This window comes from Phyllostomus discolor, chromosome 11, assembly GCF_004126475.2.
Source record: "Phyllostomus discolor isolate MPI-MPIP mPhyDis1 chromosome 11, mPhyDis1.pri.v3, whole genome shotgun sequence".
NCBI classification, from domain to species: domain Eukaryota; kingdom Metazoa; phylum Chordata; class Mammalia; order Chiroptera; family Phyllostomidae; genus Phyllostomus; species Phyllostomus discolor.
In genome coordinates this window covers 895,203-907,747 of record NC_040913.2, presented here as the reverse complement: position 1 = coordinate 907,747, position 12,545 = coordinate 895,203, and the positions used below count along the sequence as shown (strand labels likewise).

Sequence of the window (12,545 nt, the reverse complement as noted above, 5' to 3'; positions counted from 1 at the left end):
CCAAACGGCCAGCTGGGTCCTACAGTCCTACTACCTGACCCACGTTTGTGGTGCCTGACAGAAATATAGAAGCAAACAACTGCTTTTAGGAAAATCCTGATTCCATGCAGTCCATATGTCGTTCTCAGAACACTAAATGCAAAATCAGTGGGCATTTGTAACTCGCGGTCTCCGCCTAGACGAACATCCGAAGCCGATGCTCAGGCAGTGCCCTGGACAGCAGCACCCCTGGAGACCCCCAGCGTGCAGGGAGACGTGGACTTGAGTGCGAAGGCGCTTCCGACCCCGCGGCGGAAGCGGAAGTGCCGCTCCTCGGAAAGGTGGCGGATCTGCCCAGACCGGCTCCACGATGTAAGTGCTGGCCTGCGGCCGCGCCGGTGGTCGACCCCACTGCCGACCTTAACGCTCTCCCGCTCTCCTCCTCAGGTCCAAGGTTTCCTTTAAGATCACGCTGACGTCCGACCCGCGGCTGCCGTACAAAGTGTGAGTGTCTCCACCGCGGGGGGCCGAGCGGGGCCGGCCGGGTGGAGCCTGGCGCCCCGAGCAGCTCCCACCCCGGCAGTCCGCACCCTTCCTTCCCCGCGCTCCTGGAAGCCTCCCCGGCCCACCCGGACCTGAGCGCAGGTCCCGGCCGGGCGCGGGGGTGCAGGGGTGCGGGGCGCGGGACCGCTCCTCGGGGCTGACTCGCTGGGGCGGCGGGGGGCGGGGGTGGGACGGGCGGTCAGTGGACCGGGCTCCGAGAATGATTATGGGGATCCTTTAACAGTCCCTGACCGCTCGCGGTTGGAAAGGCCTCTCCCCGCCGAACAGCTGTTGGAGGAAGGAAGAGGAGATGTCCCCGTCCAGGGTCCCAAGTTACCTGGACATTTATTACTGTTGGGCGTCTGACGCGTGCCCTGTGTGAGACCTTAGCCTTACACCTTATCCAGCAAGGAGTGATGCGCAGAGATAGGGCCCTTATTCGTGCGGGGCCTTTTTTATCCTCGCGCCTGGGGCACGGGTCTAACCTGGGCCTTCTAACCTGGGTTCTCCACCTGGACCTTGACATGGCTGTAGGTGAACGGGATCGAGGCCGTCGCAGCTGGCTGGGAGGCACGTTAGATGTAGCCGAGGTCGGGTCTGCAGTGGGATTTTGTGCGTAATAAATAGCAATGAGTTGATAAATAATTACTACCGCGGCCCCCTAATCGGACGCTGTTGTCGGTCTCCGTGACTTTGCTCTGCGACCCCGGCAGCCTCCTCGCCTTTCCTTGTCTTGATCCGTTTGTCTCCACGCGAATCGCGCCACCTATAACATGTCATTTTCCAACACTCTTTTCAATAACCACACCTTCTTCTTACAGCTGATTTACTCCCATATTTCTTCTTCGAAATTTTTTTTTGTATTCATTGATGATCAGCTTCTAAACTTTCCCTCTCCCCCATGCCTTACCCAGTGCCTTTCCTTCTGACCCAGCCGAGGGGCTTTGGTCCATCTGGGCGTCACTCTCTTACAAACACCCTCAGCTCTGGAATTGCGCCTTCCCCCCGCCCCCCAGTACATCCTGCTCAGAGCAGTGGCTGAATCGCCAGCTGTGAACTGCGCCCCTGGGCTCTCCGCCCAGGCCTGCATGCTCCCGGAGCAAAGGACAGGGTTCACGAAACCCCATGACTGTGCTGGGTCGTAGCCGTCAATCTGCTGCATTTCCCAGATTTGCTTATTTTCCTCTTCTCTGAAAGGAGTTTTTAAAATTTATCTTCATACTTCCCACAGTTCTTTCCCCCGTGTCTTTCAAGCCATCAGGGAAAACGTCTCTCCTCTTCCCAGCACATCTGGAACGCTGCCCCGTCTCTGTAAACCTGCTGTTCTGTCTCCAGTCTTGCTGGGCTGGAACACGGGGCTGGACTCTAGTGAAAATCGAGCCGCGCCACTTTTCCAATCGGATCTGCCTCGGGCTCTCAAGTGGAGCTGTGTGCACCACCATCTCAGTGATCGGCCAGTTGCTTATTTTTAGTCTTAGCGTTAGTGGCTGTCATGTGCAGTCAGAATACACGGCGTTCATACTAAAAGACGGATTTGTGTGGGTCTGCTACAGTAGCTGTTGTGGGGGACAAAAGAGCTTTAAAAGTGACCTTTTTAAAAAATTATTTTTACTCCTTGCAGACTCAGTGTTCCTGAAAGTACACCTTTCACAGCCGTCCTAAAGTTTGCAGCAGAAGAAGTAAGTGCGGGATCGGAACAGCGGGTGTGGACTGGGGTTGGGCGGTGTGTCCCCGACTTTCCATTCTGCGGGCGCTTTTGACCCACCACGCCCATGTGGCCCCCAGAAAGTTAAGCTCTGCCCTGGCTGAGCAGCTCAGCTGGTCAGAGTGTCCCCCGATATACCACGGTCGTGGGTTCAATCCCCCGTGAGGGCACACACAGGAAGCAACCAGTGAGTGCATGACCAGGTGGACCAAGTTAGCGTTTCTCTCTCTCTCTCTCTCTCTCTCTCTCTCTCTCTCTCTCTCTCCCTCCCCCTTCTTTCCCCCCCCCCTCCCCCTTCCTCTGCATCTCTAAAACCAATAAAATTTTTTTTAAAAGTTAAGCTTATTTACAGATACAAGTGGAATGAAAGTTAAGACTTACATAAGAATGAGTTCAACAAGTTGACACATCTATTCAGTGGAACCATTGAAAATTAAAGGCAAATTCTTATTGAATTGAAAAGGTTTGATGATATGTAAAGTTTTTTAAATAGCGACATGTCACTGTAGTCTGAATACTCACATTTTTACTGCTTTTGATCGTAGAATTACAATATTTTAAATGCCTATTACACTTTTCAAATTTTTGTGTATGGACTGTCAGTAAAATTGTTGTTTTTGAAAGTATCTAGTTTATTAAAATATTTTGGCTTTCTGTTTTTAAGAAATAAAAGTTATCCTTAGAAGCTTCTATAAAGCATCACTTTGGACCTGACTCTGGGGGTGGTTGCTTGGGTAGAAATAGCACCCACGTGTGACACCCACGGGAGACAGCGTCGCCACTTTAAATGTCATTAACTGTGTGACGTCAGCCAGCCTCTCGGTTCCTCTGTCCCTCGGATCCCTTGATCTGTGAAATGGGGAAATGTGGTTAACGCCCGTTCCTTCCGCCCGACTCAGCGCCTTTGAGTAGAAATGTAACGGTGTGGACCGAGACGCTGCGCATTCAGAGCGCCATGCTGGTACGGAGCGAACTTGGCGGCGGTTTGCTGGAGGCACCTTCAGTGTCCCCGCCCCCCCCCCGGGGGGTCCAAATCCACAGCCCGGTCCACGGAGAAGCGAGGAAGGCAGGGGCCCTGGGGGTGGGGCCTCCCGTCAAACACCACAGAGGGTTGATTTGAGCTTTTCTACGGAGAAGTGCAGGGACGTTCCGAGCAGCTGTTTGCTCTTCTCCTTTGGTGAGAAGGTGACACGTGATCTAAACGACACGTCTGAGTCCACAAGAGCCAGCGTTGCCGGGGCACAGAGTCACTGCTGGTCGGTCGGTTTTATGGGGTGTTTTCGTTTTTGTAGTGAGTAAAATACGGTGCATTTCACAGTCCTAGGCACAGTCAAATGTGTTTACGGGACAATATTATTTTTTTAAAAAGCCAATTACGGTAGCACTTTTTTGGATGGTGTTACCCTAAACGATGTGCACGTGTTGGAATTATATGTGCACCCTCCCTGCTAAGCCACCCGCCTGCGCAGTGTCTGTGTCTAAAATCTGTTTTCTCCCCTTTAGTTTAAAGTTCCTGCGGCCACGAGTGCCATTATTACAAACGGTAAGGATTCATTTTAATTCTATTTATTGCGTCAGAGCTATAGACATTATGCAGAAGTCAAAGTAGTTAAAATTGGCTTCAATGTAAAAAAGCCTAAAATGTACGTCGACATTCAGGACACACGTAACCGTGAACGCTTCCGCCAGAGTTAATTACCGCAGTAACTTGTGTTGACTGCGGCGGTTTCGGTGAGGGGCGTCGGTGAGCGCTTGCAGAGTCACGAAGCTAGAACGTGCCTTCGCTGGGCCCTGTCTGCGCTCCGCCTGACACCTGGTGCCTGCTGGCGGGACTGAGGGTTTTGTCCCGTGTGCCCTGCTCCGTAAGAAAACGCTGCAGCCGGGCGAGGCGTGGCCGCGCGTCCAGAGCACCCCGGTGGCTCCCGGCGCCAGCAGGCCGACCGGACAGAACTGCTCTTTCCGCGGTGGCTGCGGCCGTGGGGCCGACGTGGCTCTCCGTTCGGAGGAGGGCTGGCCTGCTCCCCCGAAGGCTTTAGGGTCGTCGGGGCTCTGTAAACTGTTACTGTTACGGGCATCCGCGGAGCTTGCACTCCCGGGCCTAGGGAGCGGCTTGGAGGGCGGAGGCCTCCCCAGGGGGCGGGGGACGTGCGCACGCGCGGCAGCGGCACGTGTCGGCGCGTCCTTCGCCCGCAACGCCTGCGTCTCGCGTTCTCGGCCCGTCCGTTGTTGCCGTGGGACCGCTTCAGCGGTGGAATGACCTAGGCGGTCTTGTCGTTTGTCTTCCAGATGGCATCGGAATAAACCCCGCGCAGACCGCTGGTGAGTGCCCGTCCGAAACCCGAGGAGACGGGCGGGGCGGCACGTGGACTAGGTGGGACAACAGCGGGTTTCCGGGCCGAGTGCCAGCCTTTCCCCGCGTGTCTGGGCAGGAACTCGTGCCAGTGCACGTGACGGCCAGCTTCGTGTCCGCGGTGCGGAGACCTGAGTGACGAGCGTGACGGGGTGCGGTGCCCCGCAGAGGGTCGAAGGGGAGGCTGCGCTGGCGGCCGCCCCACCCCACCCCTCGGGCACAGCCGCTGCCGGACCGGGAGGAGCCCTGCACCGAGGTTCGGGCTAGAAACCGGCCCGAGTGCGCCGACTCTGTAACGGGCAGTCTGGTATCTTTAAACGGATCCTGTGTGGCTGGTGTAATCTAACTATAATCTTTTGAATCAAATTAAGCATGTTTTACTGAAAAGCTACCTCGGTCTTGAGCCGTACTTAAAGTACTCTGTCGTATAACAAAATTGTATTTTCCTTAGGGATCTTGGGGTTGAAATTCTTGAAGAGGGATTTAAAATTGTTAATGTTTTGAACTTAAGTGTTTTAGGCATGTCGTTTTAATGAGTTGAAAGGGTTCTTCACGGAAAATCATGAGGCACTTTGCAGTGTAGACACCTTTGAACCGAGGGTCGAAGGTTTTGCCCCCTGGCTGTAGAAACGTTCGGTTCGCACCGTAGCTGGAGGTGCCGGTGACGGGCCCGGCCTGAATCGGCGGGTCTCTGCACCTGGGTTTCCTGTGGCCGTGAAGGGTCGTGATTCTCCTGTGCGTGGGTGTTCTGTTGTGCACCAAGCGAGTGTTGGTGATTAAACGGATTCCAGTTGCGACGCGCTGGGTGGACCGGTCAGCGTTCTCGCGGGGGTGCCCCGCTCAGAGTCCGCGGGCCTGGGGCGGGGCTGTGGGCGGGGCCGCGAGGCCTGGGCCGGGGTTCTGACGGCGCTTGTGCGGTGGGGCCTGCTCACTCCCCGCTGCTCTGTTCGCCCTGTGCAGCGGCCGCTGGGCCGTTGAGACCACTTGTCCTCTGCACACCTGACGTGGTGTTTTGTTTGTTTGTGTAGGCAACGTTTTTCTAAAGCATGGCTCAGAGCTGCGAATCATTCCTAGAGACCGCGTCGGAAGTTGCTGATGCCCCCCTCCGCTTGGAAGATAGGATTGCCTTTCAGAGGAGTCCTGGTGTTGTTGCGAGCTGAAACAGGCATGTGAAACGCTGTGCAAACCCCGACGGCTGACGACGCAATGAGAGGCCGCCCTCTGCCCCTTCCCGCCGCTGCCGCTCCTCGCGGAAGGAGGGGCCCGTCCGCGCCCAAGGTCTTGCCTCTCGTGCGTCTCCTTCCTTTGGGGGAGAGGACTCCCACTGTGTTTATTTTACTGGAGGATGCTTCCGATGATTCCCTCCGAGGACACTTGGACGATTAAATTTATTGAACCTTCCTGTTTGTCTCTAAGTTAAAGCTGTAAAAAGATCATGGATCATACGTGGCAGGTTGCTGGGCAGGATCTGACTTGCAGGCTCACCATACGCGGTTGAATTCTTAAGCGTATACCGAGTACAGTAAAGGATGCAAACGTATCGGTGAACACCTAACTGCCTTCCCTGTTTGTCATTTAGGTGTGTTTTAAGTTTCAGGCCCCGTGTGTTCGTATAAATGGTGATTTAAGAGCAGGGCCCACGGTCACTCGTGTCCGATCCACCCTCGTTTCGGCGTGTGAACTGATGCCCCGCACCGGAGTCCCGAGTCTGGTCGTGGAGAGCCCGGCGCTTGCAACGGTGAGAACCGGAGCGAAGCGGCAGTGCCCTCGCCGAGCCCTGCGTTCCTTTACCTGAGTCTTCCGGTCCGAGCCCAGAGCAGGGGTTCCCGGGGGCACGGTCTAAGGCGCCTTCAGGAGGGGCCACAAAGAAGACCGGGAGCGCCCAGCAGAGCTCCAACAAAGGCCCGTGGTCGGTCGAGGGGGAGTGAAGATGGGCCCGTGGGGGAGGGGTGGGGAGGGGAGGCCTTGCCCTCCCGGAGCTTCGGGATTCCCTGTCCGAGAGCCTGGGCGGGGCGGGCAGAGCGCCTCGGGTCTCCCCGGACTCCAGCCGGGAAGGGGCGGTGTGCGGTGACTGGGGCCCGGTGCTCCACCCACTGGGCGGCAGCGGCGGACCCCGGACCCTGGGGAGCGCCTCCTGCGGGCCCTGGCCCCGGGACGTGCAGTCAGCTCCCGGCGAGTCCTCGCGGGTTCTCGGGACTGAAGCGTCACGTGGGCCAGAGTCACGTGGGCACGCTCCGCCCCGCCCCAGGGGCGGTCCTCGGCTCCCCGGGGCAGAGGGCAGGGAAACGTGAGGAAGCCCGAGTGAGACGTGGGTGGCTGGGCGTGAGCAGCTGCGCAGACGCTGTTGGTGTTGGTACACGAGCACCGGGACTCGGGGTTGCGAGGGGACAGTCTTTGCTGGCTTAGAAAAGGACACTTCCGATGCTGGGGCGAGTTCTTAGGTTCATACACAAAGTCTGACGCTCAGATGCCTGTGGTCCTTCCCAGTACTGACCTCGGTCGGCCAGCAGCATGTGAATGCCCCTGCCCCGGTTTTTTTGTTTCATTTGGATCCCCCCGTCTCCAGCACAGAATCTGCCTGCTGCCACATGAACAAGTTTACGCTGTCCTGTGCCGTCAAGTAATTTACTATTTTTCTTCTTTGATTTTGAAAATTTTACTGTAATAAGTTCTTAAAAGCGTTTCCTTGAAGAATTAGACATTCTGTTGTTGAATAAACGTGACCTGTAAGTTCTTCATGTGGCACGTGTCGAAGTGTTTCTTTGAATGCGTCGCTGACACGGGATGGTTTACAGAACCACAGTTTGTTGTGCCGTAAACCGCAGGTTCTACTCTTACTCCGTTATTGACACTTTCAGTTAGCACACCTGTTGAGCCAGCGCAAAACAAGCAAAACAAGAAAGGGGGAGGGCCGGTGCGCCCTCAGCCACAGGTAGCGGCAGAGGCCCCAGAAGTGAGCGCGTGCTTCCAGACGCCAGCCGGGGAGGCCACGGCGCGTGCCTGGGGGGCCGGGGTGAGCCCAGCCACTCTGGGACGTGGAAGCGTAGGCTCCTGGAGGCCACCCCAGAGTGCCACCACGGCGAGTCTGGCGGCGAGGCAGGGTTTCTGTTCACAGAGCGCGGTCCTGCTAGGTGGCTGCGGCTGCGCGCGGTGAGGGGGCCGTTCCGCAGGGCCGCTGGACAGAGTCCCCGGGGCGGGACCCTTTCCGCTGCCCGGCTCCGTAGCCACCCAGCGAGAGGACACCCCTCGGCGGTCTGACCCACTCCCTGGGGGCGGCGCTTCGGGTCCAGCGCTGTCCTGTTTCCTGGACGGCGTGACTCGGCCGGAGCCTCCTCCTGTGAGCCAGGGGGTCTGGGTTTGACTCAGGGTCAGGACGCGTGCTTGGGTGGCGGGTCCGGTCCCGACCGGGGTGCGTCTCTCCCTCCCATCGGTGTCTCTCACCCTCTCAGCCCCCCCACCCCAGCCCTCTCTAACATTAGTAAATGTAACAAAGGAAAAACTTGGCTCTGTGAGAGGAGAGTCAGTGAGAAGAGACTCAGCCCTGTCAGCCCCCTCCCCCAATTAGGACTCTAAACGCACCCACCATGTCTCTGCCCGAGGGCCTCGGAGCATTCGTGTACTTGAACGGAGCAATTCCAAGGTAGCTGATCACATATTGTTCCCAAATTGGTTTGCAAACTGAAAGAGACGCACATAAATCACATAGTGTGTGTGCGGTATATGTGTGTGTGACTCATGCGTGTAACATACATGAACTGTGTCATTCAAATGTATCAAACATCTGAGTGTGTGGCATTTTGATACTTGCACTTGTGCTTCACGGTTTTGCCCGGTTGTCATCCCCTTTTCACAGAAGGAAGAGGTTCGCAGGGGCTGGGCCTCGGAGCTCCCCACGTCCTGCTGGCAGAGCCGCCGGGGCCCGGACGTGGGTGTAGTGGCCGTGCGGTGTTGCTCCTCACCGTGGGCCGTGCCCGGGCATGACGTGGTGAAGGTTCGTGGGGCAGCGCGTGGAAACCAGCCCAACAAAGGTGGGGAGGGTTCGGGGCCTGCCCCTGGGGCGGCACCGGGGCGGCACCGGGGGAACAGACCGGGCCCAGACAGATCCTCCCCAGGGGACTGTCGCTGTCCACTCTCCTGTCTCGCGGAGGGGGCCCCGGGAACCTGCCTGCCCAGCCGCGCTGCCCGGGAGCCCCCACACTTGTGAGACCCCGGGGCCGCTGTCTGACGGTCGGTGCTGGGGACGGACGCGTGGCTCCAGGCTGTGCACCGGAGCCGAGACTGGGAATGAGGGTTCTCACCAGGCCCGACCTGTCCGGTCTGTAGTCTCTCACTCAGAGTCTCTCTCAGGCCACACACACACACACACACACACACACACGTTTGAAACAACAAAGAATCGGGAGCATTTGAGAAGCAGCCCACGGCTCCACCACCCATCTGCCCCGCTGCATAGATGCCACCGCCGCGGTGATCCTGCCGCCGCTGCACACGCACCGCTGGCCAGGGCTGGCAGGCAGCCGCGCAGAGCCGGTTCCTGGCTCGCATCTCCGGTTTCCTGGCGGAGCCCCTCGGCGACGCGAAAGCTGAGACGGGGAGCATATTGTGGGGCTGCATCGTGTCGATATTTGTGTGGCTGCGGAACGCTGGGTTTAATAAACTAATCCACGAGCGCGGGACTCACAGCGACGAGCTGTTTTAGAAATAGGCCAAGATGTTTGTCGTCGGCGCCACACGCGTCTCCAGGTCTTACGTGGAGATGTCGTGCCTCCGGCCTGCTCGGTCGTCCTGGCTGCCGTCACCCGGCCACGCAGCCTCGGAAAGCCACTGGGCAGGGAGGGGGTGACGTGGAGAGTCACCTGTACAGGTGCACCTGCATTTCTTCCGGCTTGTCTGTTTGAAATGTGTCCGGGTCCAGAGGTGAGTGAGACCTGTCCCCTGCCCTTCCGAGTTAAAGGTCACATGGCCTGGGCAGCGGCTGCTCAGGACCCGGCTCCTGTAGCCTTGGAGGCCATTCTCATCCTGGTCTGAGTCCCGACGAGCCCTCGTCACGGCTTTCCAGCCACAAAAGTCCAGCCGATGCCGAGTGATGCAAACGGTGTCTGGGCAGGAGCAGCGGGCCCCGCCCAAGGCCAAGGTGATGACCCCAGAGGCCAGAGGCAGGGTGAGAAACCAAAAATGAGGTGGGTCAGGCCGGGCAGGAAGGTCGTGACCACAGGAGGGGACACCGCAGTGGTGGTAGAGCTGGGAGCTGGGGGTGAAGATGGCGCTGCAAACCCTGGCCTGGGAGGCTGGCCCGTGTCAGGCGCCTTGCGGGCACCAGCACAGGGCGTGTCCGCGGGTGTTAGGTGCCCGGAGAAGGAGGAGCGGAGAGCCTGGCGTGGGCGAGTCCTGGCAGACGCTCAGGAATCAGAACTGTCCTGTGAGGCAGCCGTCCCCGTGGAGAGCGGAGGAACTGAGGCCCAGCACGGGCCTGTCCCCGGCCGGCCCCCCTTCCTCGGACGGACTGCAGTCCAGCACGGACACAGGCAGGCGCTGGCGAGTGGTCACGCTCTGTCCAAACGTCCCTGCAAGGGGACGTCACTGTTAGCCGAGTAACAGTGTCGTCACATCAGCTTTTAGTTGAACTGGTTCTTGTAATAAATATTCGGGAACAGAGACTCACTGTGCTGATGAAACGATACGACACGCACAGGAAGACATGCACACCTGAAGGTGTCGTGAGCCCGTGCATTCATTGGCTCGGGCGGCTGTCACGAAGCACCCCAGACCGGGTGGCTCACGCAGCAGAGACCTGCCGACCCGCCGTCCCGGAGCCGGAGCCGGAAGCCCAGCACCGAGCCGAGCCGTCTGCCCGGCCGGCGTCTCCGCGACCGAGGGGAAGACGGAGTGCGGGCGTCTCTCTGGCCCGGGTACGACGACCTTCCCCTGCGTCCCTGCACAGACTCCCCCTTCCTCTGTGTCTGCCTGTTCGCTCCAAGTTTCTCTTTCTACAAGGACTCCAGGCCTGCTGGATTAGGGCTCGCCCTCCTGAAGTGATACAGGACTCTTAACTGAATTAAGTGCATCCGCTGCGACCCAGTTTCCAAACCGGGTCACCTTCTGAGCTATGGGGGGGGGGGGGGGGGGGGTTAGGATTCCGACCTCTTTTTTTATTTTTATTTTGTTGCAGGGGACACAAAGCCGCCCCTGCCGTGCTGTGACTCAGAAGCAGCCTCCCGGGCTACGGGTTAAATACACGGTTTACAAAACGCGTCCTTAGAAAGCAATGCCGGTTTGCACGTGTGATCACAACTCACAAGTCCAGTCGGAAAGCACGGACACAGCTCCGTGAGGTTGGAACCAGCTCACTGTGTGAACAAGAAGCAGCAGAAGGGAAAATGGACAAATGAAACGCACTGTCGGTCCGCAGCTCTCGCTGCTGCGTCTCAACACCCCTCCGCCTGGTGCGGGGCCTGGTGCCTGCCGCTCTGAGCTGCTCAGGGGCCTGGGTCCCGCCCTGGAGCCCAGAGCGGTGCCGACCGGGAAGACAGGGAGGAACAGAGGGACTCAGACTCCTCTCGGATTTGCCTCTCAGCCCTCTGCAGCCGGGGTTCCCGATGGCCTCCGAAGGGATGCATGGCGGGGGAGGGGAGGTTCTTAGCCTCGGGCTCTCCACTGCACACACCCGAACGCACACAGTCAGTGTTTTGTTCTGCCCCGGCAGTCACCCGGCTCTCCCACTGCCTGCACCACTCGGCAGAGCCGCAGCGAGCTGTACCCCTCCTTCAAGCGCCCGTCTGATGTTTTTTAAGAAACGCGTGAGGCCCCAAGCGTTTCCCCTCTCAGGGAACAGGCTGTGAGCAGGGAAGCGGTTACCATGGAGGCTCCGTCTCAGCGGAGAAACAGAAGCCGCGGAGTCAGTCCCGGGGACGTGCCCGCTTATTGCGGGGCCTCAAAATAGAAGGCTGGCGAAATCTGCCTCCGAAGGCTCGCTCCGGCAAAACCGGGAAAACTGTGATAGACCGCATCTGAAAAAGAACATCTCTCCTGCCTGCCAAAGTCATAACTACCCTTCGCTTCCCAGGCGGCTAGCCAGCACGGAGCGGTCGCCTCCCTGTTATTATCCGTGTTCTCAACACACCACTCGGGGGGGGAGGGAGGGGGGGCCAGAGCAGCCCCCCGGGGCAGCACCTCTGCTGAGCCTTGAACAATGACGTTTGTTCCGGGCACTTGAAGCAGAACACCTGCTCCCCGATCTGTGAACCCGATGATCAGGTGGGTCTGGCTGAGTTAAGAACAGCAGGAAGTGGGGAGGCGCCAGGTGCAGCACGCCGCTCACCTGCCGGGATGGCGGAGCAGGGGGCGCGTCAAACAGCGAACCCCTGTTTTTGGGGCAGGCCCTGGGGTCCACTCACGCGGCTGAGCGCCTGGTCACGCGTGCCTCCTCCTCCTCCTCCACAAGCCCCGTGCAGACAGGCCTTCCTGCCCCGGACGGCGCGAGAGGCAGCAGCAGTGGCCACCCGAGTCTCGGGGGGAGGCAGGACTCACACCCACGTCCGACCCCAGCCTGCAGCCCTCCCCCCCCCACCCCACACCGGTTCGGCCGCCAAGGCACAGGGTCCGGGCATGTCTTCCCTTTCCCCTTTTTTTGTTATTTTTATTGAATTTATCGGGGCGGCACTGGTTAGCGGGGTTATACAGGTTCCAGTGCACAGTGTCATCTGCACGTTGTGTCCTGTGCCCGCCCCCCAAAGCCGGATCAGCTTCCATCGCCGTGTACTTGACCCCCTTCACCCTTGAGCACCCCACCCCCTCCCCGCTGGTCACCACCACACTGCTGTCTGTGTCTGTGAGTTTTTCTTTGTTTCTTCGTCTTACTTGTTCACTGGTCACTTTCCCTTGTGCACCCCACACGTGCGTGGAATCACATGGTTCTTGGCTTTTTCTGTCGACTGACTTCAAGTAACACGATATTCTCAAGGTCCATCC

General features: G+C 58.6%; 1 protein-coding gene across 1 annotated transcript; it reads left to right on the top strand.

Annotated features, from left to right (window-relative positions):
- The first annotated feature begins 238 nt into the window (after positions 1-238).
- Positions 239-7,317, top strand: UFM1 (ubiquitin fold modifier 1). The gene is made up of 6 exons (XM_028526954.2): positions 239-351; positions 427-483; positions 2,144-2,201; positions 3,731-3,770; positions 4,514-4,546; positions 5,606-7,317. Coding segments are annotated over exons 1-6 (258 nt in total). The 5' UTR covers positions 239-349; the 3' UTR covers positions 5,674-7,317.
- The last annotated feature ends 5,228 nt before the right edge of the window (positions 7,318-12,545 follow it).